The sequence below is a fragment of the Rana temporaria genome, chromosome 3 (genome assembly GCF_905171775.1).
Source record: "Rana temporaria chromosome 3, aRanTem1.1, whole genome shotgun sequence".
Lineage (NCBI taxonomy): Eukaryota > Metazoa > Chordata > Amphibia > Anura > Ranidae > Rana > Rana temporaria.
Genome location: NC_053491.1, coordinates 259788551 through 259807890, shown reverse-complemented (window position 1 = coordinate 259807890; position 19340 = coordinate 259788551). Strand labels below are relative to the sequence as shown.

The 19340-nt window shown below is 42.1% G+C and overlaps 1 protein-coding gene across 4 annotated transcripts in view; it reads right to left on the bottom strand.

The window, feature by feature from the left end:
- The window catches only part of NR3C1 (nuclear receptor subfamily 3 group C member 1), a 228300-nt gene that overhangs the window by 38287 nt on the left and 170673 nt on the right, over window positions 1–19340 (bottom strand). For all 4 annotated transcript variants that reach the window (XM_040344599.1, XM_040344598.1, XM_040344600.1 and 1 more), the window contains exon 4: window positions 17531–17647. In XM_040344599.1, coding sequence (XP_040200533.1) covers window positions 17531–17647 — 117 coding nt within the window. The remainder of the gene's footprint in view (window positions 1–17530; window positions 17648–19340) is intronic.

Genomic DNA, 19340 nt, shown 5'->3' with positions numbered 1-19340 from the left:
GGAATCCCCTAGTATCCAGTTCTGATCTGTCAACAACTAGGTTGGGAATGTTCTTGCAGCAAAATTACATGGTAATCAGAATCATTTCCTTCAAATTTTATTGAAACCTTCTTACCCTTCTGTTATGTAAGGCAAAAAAAATATAAAAAAATACACGAGCAGAACCGAACAGTGGCAAGGAATAAAATATGTGCCCAAAAGTATCACACTGTCCGACAGCTGATATCATGGCTCCAATGGAATGTGGCACATAACACCAAAGATCCCAGTGTAAACACTTTCATAATGCTGTGACACATTCTACTACAACACTAGCAATGAACATTTACTTTACTATTGGTATTTCCAGAATACTAAAATAAAATTCATTTCATTTTACAATTGCAAGAGTTTGGATAAACGAAATAGCACAATTTATCTACTGTGCTTTTGGAGAACATTTGAAGGAAATGTAAATCATAACAAAGTGACATTACGTTTGCTAGAGCACTGCACATTATCAAAAGTTACCATTTGTTCCCTAAAATATGTGGCCACTGAGTGCATATATGGGTCCATAGGGAACGGTTTTCTGTGCTGACAGCGCCCTCCAAGCACAGTACACTAAAAATGTCACTGGAAACGCCTGATGCATATTTGTGATTAGAAGCTTCCGATCATATGACTACTGTGACAGCCAATCAAAGTGGTCACATAATTGGAACGACTGCCTTCACTATTTATATTTTCTTTTACAGCCTGGAAGGGGGGAGAAGTGGTGGGAAAGGCTTAAACAAAATACTTATGTTCACCGTTCCTTCCTCCTTTGTTGCAGCACAGTGCTGCTAAACTCCTGCAGCTGCTTCCTATCTACATACATGCAATCTGGTGATGGCTGCATGGCATTTTTCAGGTGATAAATGTGGACCATGTCTATGTAATGTTTATTGAAATGGTCTCCATCAGACGTTCGTGTGACTGCACAGAACTGCAGAGCACAAATAGGAGACAGCAATAACTGTAAGTGCCAGAACAAGGTCCCTTACGACAAGGGTCATCAACCCCCGGGCCGTGGCCTTTCTGCAGCCGGGCTGCGGGTGCGGGTGGGCGGCATGAGAGAGCCCAGCGGCTGACATGAGACAGCCGGGCGGCCGGCATATGAACGGCGGGTGGAAGAGATAAGCAAGCAGGTAGGCAAGCAGAGATGACATCATCTTTCTCTGACCCCCACACATTGCTGCTCTTCCGCCCTGTCAGCCTCAATTTTGGAGGTGCGGCAGGGAGCAGAGAGATGACATCTCTCACCACTCTCCTGCCTTCACTTGTCACCCCTCTGTGCTAAATAAACCAGTGCTACCACCAATGTAGTGGCAGGCAGCATGGCAAGTGACATTCTGCATCTTGTGACATGCAGCGTGGCAGGTGACGGGACAAGTGACATTCCTCATCTCATGGCAGGCAACATGGTAGGTGATGTGGCAAGTGACATTCCGCATCTGAGGACAGGCAATGGTGACAAACATTATCAGACACGCCTAAATTTCTCTTTGGACTACAAAATACCTTCCAGGTTTATTATGGAGAAGAATAGAGAGGACAGGTTTTATAGTCCTCCCATTTTAATGTGACAATACTGCTTCTCCATTGATACAATACAATTAGTAAGCATCACCCTAAAATAGGAAAAGTAAAAATAAGGAGAACATTTTTTTTTTTTTTAAATAAAAAGTGAAAAAAAAACCTGACAAAATAAATATAAGCTACACTATGAAATGGTTGTTCGTGGGTTTTAATACACTTGAAGGAAGAACTCCTCTAAGCGTGAATCTATACTGTACCTCCACTGTTTTCAGAAAAACAATTATCCCATATAAATCCAGTCTGCTGACTTTCACATCTGTAAGCAGAATCTGTCTGATGTTCCCTGGCAATGGGGGATTGTCATAACGCTTATTTTTTTATTGTGCTATATACTTTTTATATACTATAATTTAGAATGAATACATTGTGTTTTACTCATACTGTGATCAATGAAAAACATAATTTCATAGTGTAGCTTAGATTTATTTTGTCAGTTTTTTCACTTTTTCTTTTTCATAATTTTTTTCTCTATCCTAGGGTGATGCTTACTAACTGTATTGTATCAATGGAGAAGCAGTATTGTCACATTAAAATGGGAGGACTATAAAACATATCCTCTCTATTCTTCTCCATAATAAAGGTGGAAGGTATTTTGTAGTTAAAAGGGAAATTTAGGCGTGTCTGATAATGTTTGAGATTTCAGTGCAGCGCTAACAGCTCACTACTGGAAGTTATAAGCTCACAGAATTTCTAGAAGAAAAAACTGTTGTTTTTGCAATTAATAAACAGATACAATAAAGCACTCTATACTGTATTGTATATGTAACAGATCAAAAATGAGAAACTAAGAAAAATTTATTGGTAGGGTTTACCTAGACTTTAAAGGGTTTGTAAAGGAATTTTTTTTTTTTTTTTAAATAACAAACATGTCATACTTACCTCCACTGTGCAGTTCGTTTTGCACAGAGTGCCCCCGATCCATGTCTTCTGGGGTTCCTTTGGCGGCTGTCTCGGTCCTCCCCGCAATTAGTCACCACAGTCATGCGAGAGCTCGCATGGTGGTCACTAATTGCGGGCGCGCTCCATAGCCGCTCACTGTATCACTCGGCCCCGCCCCTCGGCGCACCGCGTCACTGGATGCGATTGACAGCAGCGCCAGCCAATGGCTGCGCTGCTCTCAATCTATCCGCGCTAGCCAATCAGCGGCCAGGCTGAGCGGCGAAGAGAATATCGGGACCGCGCAGGACTTTCGAGGGGTCAGGTAAGTATAATGGGGCTCGGGGGCGGCAACATCAGATGTTTTTTCACCTTAATGCATAGATTGCATTAAGGTGAAAAAACATTTTCCTTTACAACTCCTTTAAAGTGGTTGTAAACCCTTTTACCTACAGGTAAGCCTATAATAAGGCTTACCTGCAGGCCCCGTTAATTTCTCCTAAATTTGCACAGTATAGGAGATATTCACTGTATCTGCATGTGCCAACGCCAACGCTGTGACTGGGATGAAATGTCGCCGGTCACATTGGTGTGCCGGAATCGCTGCAACAGCATTGTTTTAAGGTAAATATTTCATAATGAGCTATAGCTCATTATGCCTTTCTCTTGCAGGTTTTTTTTTATTTTTCATCTGGGTTTACAACTACTCTAAGGACAGTGATTGGAGACTGTACAGCATTCTTTTATAGTTATGTGGCCAACTGCAAACCCAGAACTTATGGTTTATTGCTCAGATGCATCATCTATGTAAGTGGTATGCACAGACACCGGTGCGAATTGCACAGGAGTCCTGTGCGTCTCTTGGTCCATTTCAGGTCCGAATTCAGCCCAAAATTCGGGCTGAAATTGGACCCAAAATGGTAAACAGGGACATATCAGACTGCTGCTGTGAGCCACTGCATTCTCAAGTGTGAACCCAGCCTTAGACTTGGTAGCTTTAATAAATGCAATTACTTAATAAAGAAAAATTATTTCATTATTGACAGGTTTGTTTTTTTCCCCATACTTTGGAAGGGAAGTGGGTGGGTTAGAACCTTGCTTTTGTGGTCCTTAATGGGGAGATTTCATGATAACACAGCAGAAACATTTGAAAAAAACTCCCCAAAATAAGGGGTTTTGCAATTGGGATATTTCCTCTCAGCTCATCTCATAGTGACACCTGACACATTTGTATTTTAAATCACTTTGACAATGACACTAAGGGGCAGGTTTACTAAAGGCAAATAGACTGTGCATGTAGAAAGTGCAATTACACTCATTTTCTTTATTAAATGTGATAAAACTTTTTACCTTGCCAAGAATACCTAATCAGGTGCAAGAAAAATAAAAAAAAATGAAGTATTTTTGCTTGCACATGATTGGATGAGGAAAATCAGCAGAACTTTAGCACATTTACAGTGTACTCAATTTACTCTATATACTTAGAGTGCAGTCTATTTAACTTTAGTAAATCAGCCCCTAAGCGTGAATCTCCCCAGCAGGGACACATATGGCATTTAAAATCTGATAGATATTCTAATCCTCCCCCACAAAAAAAAAAGAAAAAAAATGCTTTAACTGGCATTCCACTTTTAATTAAAATTAGTTTTTATATAGCACAAGTACTAACACAGCATTTAATGTGCAACCTGGAAAAAAAAAAAAATCTATATACATAAAGTAGCTTTCTAAAAAAACTATCATTCCCTCAGCCATAATTAATCACAACCAGCGAAACAAATGTTGGTTTCTTTGCCTTCCTTGAAACAGTCAATAACATAACCAAAACCAAATGTCTGCAGGAATCTACATTTATTTGCAAAAAGAAGATTAAAGAGCCTTATCTGATTTAATCTTCTCTGCTGCAAATGTTCCATACAATCCATGAAAAGGGAGGAATGCCAGTGCATACAGTATATGTGCCTCTACCTTCTGGAGCTGGAAATACTGTACATATTTAATTTGGAAAACAGAACTGCTTTTCATCAGTGCCAGAGGGGGATGATACAGTAAGGCTGATATTTACTTTGGAAGAGACATGGAGAAGCAGTTTCCATGCACAGACTTTACCCTAAAATCCTCACACCAGATACAGCCCATACTGCTGTGGGGATCTTGTTGATGCCAACTTTAGGCCAATCCAACACATTTCAAGAGGAAAAAAAATTACGTAATCCTTTTCCATAAATTCTACTTCTCCCTCTTAGATTATCAGAAACGCAACACAGCAAAAGACCATAGAGTGAAAAAGAGAACACTCGCAACCGGGATATGACTGTGACAGTGTTACAATGTGCAACCTGCATTTTATTGTAAAAAATAAATAAAAAAATGCATGTAAGGCTGGAAAATTGCCTCAATATGATCACACGTTATAATCTGATTGTACAGTCTTTTTTAGATTAACAAGAAGTATGCAGTGCAAGGTCCTACCTATGTAACTCGTTCAATATATGTGTTCAGCAGCTGTTGGCATATTCTAGGAGATTGTAAAATCAGTGCTATTTGGGGATGAGGGAAGGGCGCTATGTGTTTATTACATTTCTGGGATTGATCATATGATTATAATAATCTTATCAAAGACACAAATCTCAGAATGGAGCCTATTAAAGCACCAGAGCAATGAAGACATTAATGACACGTATAGGGTTGCCAGAAGATTAATTTGAACTAGAAAAAGCATTTCCTGCAGAAAATGCGTGGGAATGCAGAATAGCTGAATTGCTAAGCCCACACCAAAGCCATTCACCATAACCACTACACTATCTTTAGGACATACAAGCAGTGTTCCTTCAGTACTTATACAGCCTCTTTTTGATCATTAAAGGGGTTGTACAGGTAAAAAAAAATTCCCTAAATAGCTTCCTTTACCTTAGTGCAGTACTATTTCACTTACCTCATCCTTCGATTTTGCTTTTAAATGTCCTTATTTCTTCTGAGAAATCCTCACTTCCTGTTCTTCTGTCTGTAACTACACACAGTAATGCACAGCTTTTTCCCTGGTGTGGAGAAAGCCTCTTGAGGGGGGAGGGGGCAAACAGGATGCCCACTAACACACAGCTCCTTTCTCTATCTGCAAAGTAGAGAGTGTCCTGACTTGCCTGGTCGCCCCCTCCCCCCTCAAGAGGCTTTCTCCACACCAGGTAAGTGAAGGAGGACTGCACTGAGGTAAAGTAAGCTATTTAGGGGGGGGGGGGAATACCTTTACAACCCCTTTAATCCCCACACCCAATGATTTTGAGAACCCTACAAACAAACCTTAATAAATCCACAACAGTACATGCTATCAAAACAGCGACTTCACCGTTAGAGACACACGCCCTTTGTGAACGTATCGGTATGAAATTTATGTTGAAAAAATAAAAAAATGTGGGCATGTCAGCGATTTAAAAAAGAGGTTCTCTGTGCGTTTCGCTGGGAAATCTGAAGAACTTTTTACATGACAGTCAATGGAAGAAAGTGTAGAACTCTTGTCATTTGGAAGCTCAACCAGCCAAAATTAAAAGGCATATCACAAAACTGAAACTAGACAAAAATACCTACATTTTGATGTATAAATTGTGTATGACAAGTAGATCTTGTGGGCGTGAGAGCAATTTGTTCCTTCTCTACAAAGATAATTTTTTTAAAGCTCTGTGCTGCAGCGATAACATCATCGGGGCAGATCCACATACATCTGCGTGGGCGCAGCATATGTGAGATACGCTACGCCGCTGTAACTTACTTTTCTTTCCCTTGAATCCTGAAAGAATTTGCGCCATAAGTTACGGCAGCGTAGTGCATCTCTTGCGGCGTAAGGGCGCGGAATTCAAATTGGGCGGGTAGGGGGCGTGTTTCATTGAAATGAAGCACGTCCCCGTGCCGAACGAACTGCGCATGCCCCATCCGTCAAAACTCCCAGGGTGCATTGCTCCAAATGACGTCGCTAGGACGTCATTGTTTTCGATGTGTACGTAAATGGCGTCCAGCCGCATTCACGGACGAATTACGCAAACGACGTAAAATTTTAAAAATAATACGCGGGAACGACAGCCATACTTAACATTGAGTACACCACCAGATAGCAGCTTTAACTATACGCCGGAAAAAGCCGAACGGAAACGACGTAAAAAAATGCGACCGCCGCTCGTATGTTCGTGGATCGTCGGAAATAGCTTATTTGCATGCTCGACCCGGATTACGACGGGAACGCCACCTAGCAGACGCCGAAAAATTGCATCTAAGATCCGAAGGCGTACGAAGACTTACGCCTGTCGGATCTAACCCAGATGCCGTTGTATCTTGTTTTGAAAATTCAAAACAAAGATACGACGCAGGAATTTTGAAATTACGCTGGCGTATCAATAGATATGCCGGCGTACTTTCTTTGTGGATCTACCCCATCCACTCTAACAAACTCCATAAAAACTCTGTTTAATCGATAACATTTTCTGAAAAGATCACTAAACATAACAGCTTTTTCACAAAAACTGTAAAAGATATCAATCTAAAAAGATATAGCCAGATAGCTGAATATTTTGTGAACATTTTAACGTTTGTTTGGTGTCTGTAGGTGAAAGTATGAAGGAGCTGAAACTTTTGGTAGCAGAGAAGATTTTAAGGGTTTGAAGCATGCTTTCATTGACTTCAATGTTAAAAAAAAAAGTGTCTAAAAGCTTAATATTTTAAAAAGTATAAATAGTAGAAAAAACGTTGAAGAGGTCCCATCATTGGCTGAAAGAGATGCACATTTTAAACGTTGAATAGTCTTAAAGCGGAGCTCCACCCTAAAGTGGAACTCACGCTGATCGGAACCCCTCCCCCCCTTCGGTGTCACATTTGACACCTTTCAGGGGGAAGGGGGATTCAGATACCTGTCTAAAGACAGGTATTTGCACCTACTTCCTGCAACACAGTCTCGGGCAGAACGTCACCTCCCGTCCTCCCCCCGTTGTGCTCTGGGAACACTCGGCTCCCAGAGCACAGCGGGAGCCAATCAGCGGCGCAGCGCAACTCGCACATGCGCCGTAGGGTACCGGGTAGTGAAGCCGGAGCGCTTCACTTCCTGGTTCCCTCACTGAGGATGGCGGGGGGCAGCAGAGTGACGAGCGATCGCTCATCCTCTTCTGCGGACGGCGCTGGACTCCAGGACAGGTAAGTGTCCTAATATTAAAGTCAGCAGCTGCAGTATTTGTAGCTGCTGGCTTTTAATATTATTTTTTCATGGCACATCCGCTTGAATAGCTAAAAGTATGCAGAGGTTACGCAAAAAACGTACGGAATAATAAAATTAATAAGAATAAAAAAAAACGAACAACAATACTGGAAATGCTATTTAGCATTCCCACTAATTACTGCACTTTTAGAAAATAATAGCTGGTTGAAGGATATAATGAAATTCCAAAACACTTTCTTGATATCATAAGGAAGAGATAGAGCCTCTCAAGTTTTTATTGTGGACTGTGTCCATTTGAGGGAAATTTCCCTTCACTTCCGTTCATGTGATAATGAAAAGGAAGTGCAGTAATCCCCCTACAGTGATCAGACAGCATTAAAAAAAGTTACCCTTCCTTAAATTTTTTTAATTGAAGTGGTTCAAACGGTTCAAGGCTTTTTACCTTAATGCATAGAATGTGTTAAGGTAAAAAGTCTTCTGGGTGTGGATTCCCTCAAGACTCCCCTTGTACATACCTGAGCCCAGGGGCGGACTGACAACTCATGGGGCCCCCGGGCAATAGGAGATTATGGGGGCCCCCAGGCAATAGATTATGGGGCCACACAGTATACACACACACAGATACAGTATACATACACAGTATACACACACAGTATACATACACAGTATACACAGACACACAATATACATACACACAGAATGCACACACACACACACACACACACACACTGAAAAGGTACTGGAGAGGCAGGGGAGCTATAATCTTGGGATTTTTTTTTTAAAAACACAGATTTTTACATACTGTCCCTGGTTTTACTGAGGCTGGCAACCCTGATGGGGCCCCCTAGTGGCATGGGGCCCTCGGGCAGTGCCCAAGTGCCCGAATGGTCGGGCCGCCCCTGCCTGAGCTCATCTTGTTCCAGCGATGTGTATGAGAGCAGTGGCTCCTTCAGGTCTCTCTCTTCTCATTGGCTCCCACAGGAGAAGAGGAGAAGAGGATCGGAGCTAATCTGTGCAAAACCATTACACAGAGCAGATAGGTATGACAAGTTTATTATTTGAAAAAATAAGAAAAACCTTCCCTTTAAATATCACTTTAAGTTGGGCTTAAAGTAAAGAGGGTCAGCAATACTTTTTTAAATTCTGAGATGATGGCAGCAGTACATAAGTACCTTTTTTGTTTGTTTCAATTTACCTTTAGTTTGCTACAACAGCAAAAATCTTGATATCAAACCGTCCAGGGGCCCAATTTTTTTATTTTTCGATTGTAGGACTTTACTAATACTTTAAATATCTGCATACCCCTCAAAGCACTATTGTATCTTCCCCTGGTCCTTTGTCACTGTAGGAAATATTACTGATGTAGGGTTTGGTGGGAGTCCCACACACCTGGAAGTGTTTGGATGTGAAGATTCCACAAGAGGCTTTAGTGCCTAAAAAAACAGCAGAATTCAAATATACAACCCAGCAGAGAGCTTAGTACTCAGTGTATTCTATTGCAGGAAAATATTAGGATTGTTTTTGGGGAGTGATACAGTGATAAAGAGAACGACTAGTGGAGATCATTTTTATAAATCAATGTGCACTGTAATGAGTAATATTCTTTTTTTTTTCAATCTTTGCCATAACTGCTACTGGGTGATACAGAGTTGTTAAAAACATATATTATAATGAAACAAGGTTAAAACAGAAAACAACAAAGAATTATAAGCAATTTAGATGTGCCATATTTATAGCTGTAATTCAAATATTATTTTATTCTCATATGCTTTTATCTTCTGTTAAAGATTTGGTATAAAGAGGTGAAATGTAACCTTGCTGTCATTACGCTAATTACTTAGCAGCTAGGTCTTCTGCTTTATTCATATAAGTGTTCATGCTTTATCTCTCCGTACATCAAAACACTTAGGCCTCGTACACACGACCGAACATGTCTGCTGAAACTGGTCCGCGGACCAGTTTCCGCGGACATGTTCGGTTGTGTGTAGGGCCGACCGGACAATTTTCCGGCCTAGCAGACAGGTTTCCAGCGGACAAAAGTTTCTTAGCATGCTAAGAAACTAGTCCGCTGGAAGCCTGTCCGTCAGATATGTCCGATGGTCAGTACAAATCATCGGACATGTCCGCTGGCCCGAGAACCCGCGCATGGCGTTGAAGTGATTCGACGCATGCGTGGAAGCATTGAACCGCGCTGTCTTTCCGCGGGGATTTTGGTTTGATGGTGTGTACAACCATCAGACCAAAATCTCCGAGCGCACATGTCCAATGAAAACGGTCCGCGGACCGTTTTCATCGGACATGTTCGCTTGTCTGTACAAGGCCTAACAGATAACATAATTTTTGTACTTGCTGTACAATATTTTTCTTAAAGTCCATTGAGGTACACAGGTATTTAGAAATTCTTAAACAGTTATACTGCCACCTACAGGAGGTTAGGACACTGGCAAACAAAAAAAATGATAAAGCCAGGCCAGCCCCAGCATAACCCCACTTAAAAGCAAGATATATATATATATATATATATATATATATATATATATATATATATATATATATGCAGTTTCATTCAACCAGCGGGTTGAATAAAATAAAAAAAAACTGTCAGATTCCTGCATTAACACAAGCAATGTTGATAAAGGGATTTCCCCTGCTGTATGTAATTTGACAGGGAGGGAACCCCCCCCCCCCACCACTTGACTCTGTTTATACAAGCAGTACAGGGACACTTGGCTGTAGCCCCCCCAGGAGCATGCACACTTAGGTCACACATAGGACAAATAGGAAAGAAAAGCACATAGCAAACATGGCAAATGCAGAGGTCTTCAGCTTTAAAACTTTATAGGTTTAATAACACTTTTTTTTGTTTACCAGTGTCTAACCTCCTGGTGGAGGCAGTATAACCTGACTGTGTCCTTCATGGTCAATAAAGACAAGACCTTTATCACATCCATCTGGTTATGTTTGGCTGAATGATCATATGCTTATAACTCACTTACACTTTTGCACTTAATAAATCATGTATTAGAAGAAACATTTAAAAAATGCACTTCTAACACACTCTTTGAAGCATTTTTAGAGAAAGGAAATCTTTGTTCAGTTCTATGTATGAAAACGTGTGTTTTCTGAAAACCCTGGGTAAACCTAAACTGCCATAAGCAGGATCTAATAAAAAACAGATCACATTAAAATGCATACAGTATGTGTACACAAAGCCTTTGATAAAAAGGGCACAGGAAGCTCCATGCACTGAAGTTGCAGTTTAAAGTTCTTATTAAAAGTAAAAGTTTTTTTTTTTTACCTTAAAGGAGAAGTCCAGCCTGAGCTCATTCGTCTGGGCTTCTCCTATGGGTCACAAGAGTACAATTAGTTTTGCACTCCTGTGACCCATTTTCAGAAGAGAGTGGTCTGAAGTCCACTTTCTGCTGACGTTCCCAGGATCAGTCCAGGCACTGCATCATCCCGACTCCCGCCCCTCCACAGCTCAGTGCTCCAGTAAGTGTGGAGAAGCAGAGCAGGAGAGCTGCTGATTGACAGGCAGCAGCTCTCCACTCGGTTAGGTGAGAGAACCGATGCATTGGCGGTGTTCAGTGGCTCGGTTCTCAGTGAAGAGGCAGCGGGAAACAGATGCAGCATTAGAACTATGTCCATCTAGATGAGTATGATTATGGGATAAAAAACATCCCATACTTCTCTTTTAATGCATTCTCTGTATTAATTGTCCTCTCCCAATCAGCCCCCCCCCCCCAAATACTTACCTGAGCCTTATCTCAATTCAGCGCTGTGCATGTCTCCGCTGCTCTCCCCTCTCTCACAGGAGGCTCAGCAGCAGGGGTCATTGGCTCATGTTGCTGTCAATCAAATTCTGTGAGCAGAGAGGCGGGGCTAGGCTGAGCTGCACTGTATGTGTAAATAGATGCAAACAGTGTGGCAAGGGATTGAACCCACATGAGTGCTCCCATAGCCAGCAGCTTGCTATAGAGGCAATAGGAGAAGAGGAGGAGCCATAATCAGGGGTTGGGGACCCTAAAAGAGGACAATCGGGGCTGCTCTGTGCAAAACCATTGCACAGAGCAGGTAAGTATAACATGTTTGTTATTTTAGAAAAAAATATGAAATCTTTACAATCGCTTTAAAAGTATGAGTGCAGGGGTGTACTAAACACAGTACTTGACCAACCTATTTCATTGGCAAAGTCAATTTGCTGTGGTAAATTTCTTTGGCAATTGATTGTTTTTGTATCAATAATTGATACTCCTGATACTCTTCCTGACATTCTTCTGCATAGCCAAAGACTTGCATTGTTTGGCAAGTAGGCCATTCCTAAATAATCTGCTCTGTGATTTATTGCTACTGTACCATTTTTGTATCCAAATAAAGTATGTGATTTCACAACCTCAACAGTTCTGGCATTCAACATCAAAAGGTGAACTTCAATCTGCTTTGAATGAAGTCTTCAAAAGGATCTGGCAGCTTATACAATCACAGATTTGCAGCCGATAGCCAGGTCACTTATAGGTACAGTATGAATTTGTAAAAAAAAAAAAAAAAAAGCTGGTATTGCCAAAGCTGATGTAATAAAGATATATACATATAATACAAATTCCCCAGTGAACTGATAAAAGGTAATGTAAGGACATAGGCGTACAGAGCCAGAGTCTCTGTGCTATGTAAAATATGTCTATAAATACTGTGGTGAGCCAGTAAATGATGTTCTTTCATCTTGTGATGTGTTTCTTCCCTCCTTTGTCATAAACCTGCATCAACTTCTTCACGTCTGGCCACTGGCTTGTACTCCGAAATTCAATTCCTCAGTGGAATCTGTTGTACGTCAATCATTAAAATGCATTATGGTTAATGCTCATTTATATGCAAAAAACATATTCTTCCTGTTCAAAGTAGTACATGCTGCTCGTTGCAAATCAGGCCACTTAGTTTTCTGTACATAATCAGAAACAATATGTGAACAAGGAATGTGCCACTGCAAAGATGAGAGCAGGCAAAGTGAACGACTGCTCCTTAACCTTGCTCCTTGTTGTGATGATGACAGCGCATTAATGACTCTGAAAATAGCACAGGCCTCTTCCATTTAGCGATCAGTATAATTCCTTTAATGCTACCTCTTATATTATATGCACAGGTGTTCAGTCTACGTGAAGTTTTTTCCCTGCTGCTCTGGCCAATGTGCTAAGAAATATCACTAAATTAAAAAACTCAAACAAAAAACTGGCATACACAACATAGCCATTAGTATAAACAGCACACATTTGAATAGGACGCACACATTTACTACATTTTGTGTGGTCAAAACATTTCTCTAGTGATGAACAATAAAAAACGATATTGACACTTCAAAGACTAGAACACTACTCATACCCCAAAATAGCTCTACAATGCTTAATTAATAGAGGCATATAATTAAAACACAGCGTTAAGGCCATAAGCCAGAAAATTTGGCAATTTTTTTTTTTTTTTACATTTTTGGGATATAATCATGGCTTTTTAAAGCATTCACTATATCTGGCCTCCCACAGTACAGCGAACATGGAAATGCAATTATTTTACTAAATATGAACTGCTAAATGCCTTTTTTCATCAGCAGTTAGAGCAGTCTTGTGACTTCTATAAGGGTCTGGTTAAAGCTTGTAGAAGGAGTTTTCATTCTCACATGATTATCCTATCAGGATGCAGGACCCCTGACCCTCTAGAAAGTGCCGATTGGCCCTGTGCTGATCACATGCAATACACACCAAACTGAACATATGCAGCCTGTCCCCAAGGCTCTGTAAATATTAGGATTTATATTGGAGTCAGTGGAAGACATCCCAAGTCTCCCACAAAGTGCAGGAGTTTCCCGCATTTCTGCTGCAGCTCCGGGACACTTGTAAGCGTTTCCCAATATCCTGGAAAATAGCCAGTTACACTTACCGGTAACAGTGTTTCTGGTAAGTCTTCCAGGACGACACCCTGAGAGATGACTGGTCGCACCAGACAGGAACACAATCAAAGAGGTTAAAATCCCCACCCCTCTCCGTGCTCCTCAGTTGTGACGAAGTATTGATCCACACCAGTGCACGAAAGTGAAACACACCACAACAACTCTATACAAACAAACTAACATATTTAAAAAGAGCGGGTGGTAAGTAGGCCTGCCGTCATGGAAGACTTTCCAGAAACACCATTGCCGGTAAGTGTAACCGGCTATTTTCTCAAGTTTTCTTCCAGGACGGCACCCTGAGAGAGAAGCAAGTAGCTCAGGCCTACCTCAGGGCGTGACAACGGCTTGAAGGACCTTCCTACCAAACGCTATATCCCAAGGTGACAACAACTCCACTCTGTAATGTCTCAGGAAAGTATGTCTAGGCCCTTTCTGCCCAAGAGATCACTGAGTGGAATATGCTTTACTCTTCGGGACTGCCTTACCAGCCTGATGATAGGCTAGGGAAGTCGTCTGCTTAATCGATCTAGATATGGATGCTCTAGATGCTTGCCAACCATTCTTCTGGCCAGAAAAATTAACTAATAAATGTCGGAACCTTCTAAACTCTTTTATTCTATCTAATTAAGTCAACAGACAATGTTTGACATTTAAACAAGGAAATTAACTCTCCCTCTCGTTCTGAGGATTGGTGCAAAAGGAAGGAAGGACAATCTCTTGAGTTCTATGGAACTTTAAGACTACCTTCGGAAGGTACAGGGAGTCCTGCCTAAGTACAACCCTGTCGTCAAATAAACAAAAGAATGGCTCTTTTATTGACAGAGCCTGAATGTTGCTTATTCTTCTGCCTGTCGTAATCACCAGCAGAAAATCAAACTTAAAAGTGAGCAACTTAACTGGGATAAGATCTAACGGCTCAAACAGAGCCCTGGTTAACTCTTCTAAGGGCTCTTTCACACGTCCCTTAAGTTTCTTTTGTCCGCTCCGTCGGCTCAGCGGGGATCCCCGCTGAGCTGTCAGCGGATAGGGCGGTCCCCGCACACAGTGCAGGGACCGCCCTGTCTGAGCTCCGCTCTGCCCTATGGGGAACCGGATGCAGACAGACCGTCTGTCCATCTGCATCAGTTCCGTTCCGCCGGACGGAAGAAAAATAGGGTTTTCTTCCGTCCGAAAACCGGATCCCGACGGACGCGGACGCTAGCGGATGCTCCATCCGCTAAAGGACGCGTTCCCATAGGGATTCATTACAAGTCCATTAACGGACTTGTAATGAACGGACAGGCGGAACGGACATCTTAAAGGGGCCTAAAACTAAAGCAAGATCCCAGGGCGGAACTTTAGAAACCTGCACTGGGGACAGCCTATCTCTCCCTGCAAAGAATCTTCAAATCAGGGGGTCCAGAGTTAACCTCCTGTCTAAAAAATAGGATAAGATTGCCACTTGAACCCTCAAGAGTCTTGGTAGCCAGCCCCTGATCTACGCAACCTGGTGGAAATCCAGGATGGCAGGGGTGGGGGTCTATTGTTGGGATGCTTCTCTCGTCAGACACCAGTGCGAGAAAACCCCCCACACTTTTGCGTAGATACGCCTGGTGAATACCTTCCTACTTGAAAGGAGGGTATCGATCACTCTTTCAGAACAGCCCTTCTCCCGCAGGTTCTGCCTTTCAAGAGCCAGGCCAACAGCTTGAAGAAGTTGGGCTCTGGGTGGCAGACTGGACCCTGAAGTAGAAGGCCTTTCTGAACTGGCAGCTGTAGAGGAGCTATATACCAATTTCCCAGAGTAGGGAACCAGGTCCTCTTGGGCCACCATGGGGCGATCAAAATCAGTCTGCAAACCCAGAAGTTTCAGATAACGGAGGTACCAACCCCCCTTGAGCAGAAGGACATGGCCAGCTCCCCCTTCTGAGTGGACACCCAGACAGGTAAGGGGGGAAGGAAATGATAGTGGCCCCTGGAGTTCTGCACCTAGGGTCCTTCAGCACTCAGGGGGGCTCTTCCAAACACCCCCCGAAAAGGGAGACCCCACCAGGACGGACGAAAAGAGTCCCACCGGACCCAGAGGTTTCCCAAGCATATGGCCCGGCTCCCAGGGGGAGAACACCAGCCCCAGGCTCGGGTCTAAGGAAAAAAACAAACGTTTCCGCTATAGGGGAAACACAATTAAAAACTGAGGAGCATGGGGAGGGGCGGGGGTTTTAACCTCTTTGATTGATTGTGTTTCATGTCAGGTGGGACCAGTCATCTCTCAGGGTGTCGTCTTGGAAGACGACTTGAGAAATTATCTGTGCGGCGGGAGGGACAACTGTGCGGGAGGGACAACTGTGAACACCGGTCTCCCTGTATAGCATTTCTGTCAGCTGCTTCTCCTCTCCCTCCCTCGGCTGTTGGCTAAAAAGCTATACAGGGAGATCAGTGTTCACAGCTGTCCCTCCCGCTGCACCGATCATTCCCTGCTGCTCCATGTGTGCTCCTCCTCCGGCCACTCATCTGGTCCCCTGTTCTTCTCCGGCCCCCCTCTGTGTCCTTCTCCGCCCCCTCTGTTCTCTTTCAGGCCCCCTCCATGTCCTTCTCTGCCTCCCCTCGTCCTCTCTTGCCAGCTGCTGAGGTAGATCTGTCAGGAAGGATAATAGCCTCTGTCTCCTGTCCATTCATCTTCAATGCTGAGAAAGGGAGTGGGGAATCTGTGTACTCAGTCCCTTTCTGTGTCTCAACAGGTAGATATCCCAACCCCCCCCCCCCCCCCCCCCCAAACATAAAGCATTGTGATTTTTGTTTTTTTTTAAAACAAATTAAATTGTAAACAATTCAATACTTAAAATAAAAAACGACTGACACTATCTAATGCCACATACCCCCCACCCCCTTCCCCAGGAGCAATGTGTATAAATATAAAAATAATGTTTTCAAAACTTTCGCCGTGGGGGGTTTGGTGGGTGGGCGCTGAGCGCCACCTCCCTGAAATTAGTTTTTGCAGGTTGGGATGTCTGCGAAGGAGATAATCAGAGAAGCCATGATCAAACAGCCTTTTTACACAATGCAGGGGATTAACCCCTTAGGTTCCACAGTGAGTATAACAAGCATGCTTTACTGCATATACACTCTGATTTTACTGTTGTGGGTTTAGTACCACTTTAACGCTGGACCTTGTCTGCCTTTCCCCCAACTTATTTCTTCACAAAATAAATTCTGATAGGAGAGGAAGAACTACTCCTCCTGAGAATGTATGAAGAACCTATTGGAAGAACACCTGGCACAATCTTAATTTACTAAAGAGGAAGGGCAGATGTGTTTCCAAGGTCAGTTTGGAGCCAGAAAACTAATTTAGATTATTGTCTTAATAATTGTCATAAGATTATAACAATAGATTATGGAAATAAACCCCATGTATATCCTGCTGGTGGTCTTCCCCATGTAGCCCACTTCACAGGAAAGATCTTTCTCTGACTTACCGTAATTTATGCCTCGGTTCACAAGTCCATCTCTCTCACAAATGAAATACATATGCACATACTGTTACATATCCAATTGTGGTATTACTTTTTATGGAAGAACGGTTTAAAAAAATAGCAATAATAAAAAAATAATTATATATATATATATATATATATATATATATATATATATATATATATATATATATATATAACCTGGAGCCTGACAGCTCTGTGCAGTGCAATGACACTCTAGTTTTAGCATTTTGGTATACATTTTAAAGTTAACATATCCTGCAACACCTTGGTACAGGCGCATTCGGCTAAAAGGCTGCTCTACATGGAAAACACCACCGTAAATTTGTAGGTCAGCATGCCAGGGTTATTTGTAGCTCTTCACATAAAGTGGTATTTTTAATTCTAGCAGCCATTAGGGACTTTGATAAAAGAAAGGCTTAACAGTTTTCATACCTTCCAGATTCATTCCAGCTTGAAGACATTTCCGATAGCGACACGCTGGGCAATTTTTCCTCCTAATTTTGTCAATAATACAATCATTTCTTCCTGCACAAAGGTAATTGTGCTGACCTGACAGAAGAGAAGACAAAAACTGAAATCAGAAATCTAATTTATCAATGATTGTGTATATATTACAAATCATCCAAAGTGCATGTCACATTAGGAATTTCCAAAACCAAATAATTGCTGCAAATGATAGATGTGAAAAAAGGTGCTTAGAATCTGAATACATTTTATTCTGTTTGATATACAGCATCTTTCTTTTATTTTAAATAATGAATTTGATATTTGACTTAGTGACATTTTAAACTTTTTTTTTTTTTTTTTAAGATGGGAAAAGGTTTATTTTTGTCTTTGAAGGCCATTAAGAAGACGTTATCTCACTTCCTCTACTGTCAATGAGACATGAAATTAAGGAAATATGTCCTAAAGGGGCACAGATAGCAATAAAACACTTTTACTACACTGGGAATGGACCAGCACATCTGTCAGGTCTTCTTATTGTCAGTGCCATGCTGATTTCAAATGAGATTTTCCTTCATTTCTTTAGTGTAACTAAAATAAAAAAAGGGATTTCCTTCCAGAAAGGATATAGAAAACAACAAAAATATCTGTTTCCAAAGTTTTCACAATTTTACACCCTATCCAAAATGTAAAAAAAAAAAAGTCAAAAAACACCATTTTAATTTGTGTAATCCACACCAAATTAGTAAATCTCATATATTGGTCTTATCCAGTTTGTTTAAGTTAGCAATAACAACTTCTCATGTATTAACCTGTTTTTCTAAAACTCTGGAGCCAACAATGTAGAGGTTACAGTCTCTGGACCAAAAATCAACATACTGTAGGCATTTGTATTTCTCAGTGTGATTCATAAAGAAAAAGACATGTTAAAAACCAGATGAAAGATTTCTTAATATGAGCGTATTCACTCTAGCCACAGTTACCATGCACCGTGCCCAAAGATATTTGTCCCCCCTCTCCACCCCTTCGCTGCCCTGCGCTCACAATGTGCAAACGTATGTCATCACCTCTGCAAGGCAGACCACTGATCCCTGTTTCTGTGCTCGGTGAATGCCAAGTTATCTGTAAGGCCGAGTACTCATGAGCAGACACAGGGCTGTGGAGTCGGTAGATAAATGTTCCGACTCCTCAGTTTTATGTACTTCCGACTCCGACTCCTCTGTATTAATATGCAAATGTATTTTATACATTCCTTGAGGGAAAGAAACGCAACCTACCAAAGGACTACTGGCTGGGAAGCCAACAGTCTACTGCAGGGGTCTCAAACTCAAATTACCTGAGGGCCACAAGACAAGTTTCCATATCCCATGGGGGGCCGCATGCAAACTTTCAAACTTCAAAAACAGTACTGGTGTCAGCGAACGCATTATTAACCCTGACCACTACACTGCACACTGACCACTACACTACACACTGACCACTCACCATCAGGGTACAGCAGATCAGGGCACAGCACATATGAGTGCACAGCGCACATCAGGGTACAAAGCCCAGCACATCAGGGCACAGCACATAGGGGTACAGCACAACAGGCCACATCAGGGTGCACGGCACATCAGGGCAGGGCATATCAGGACATGGCACAGTGCAGGACATGGCACATCAGGGCACAGCACATCAGGACAGGGCACATGGCACATCAGGGTACATGAAACAGCACATCAGGGTACAAAGCCCAGCACATCAGGGTACATGGGGCACATCAGGGTACATGGGGCACATGGCACATCAGGGTACA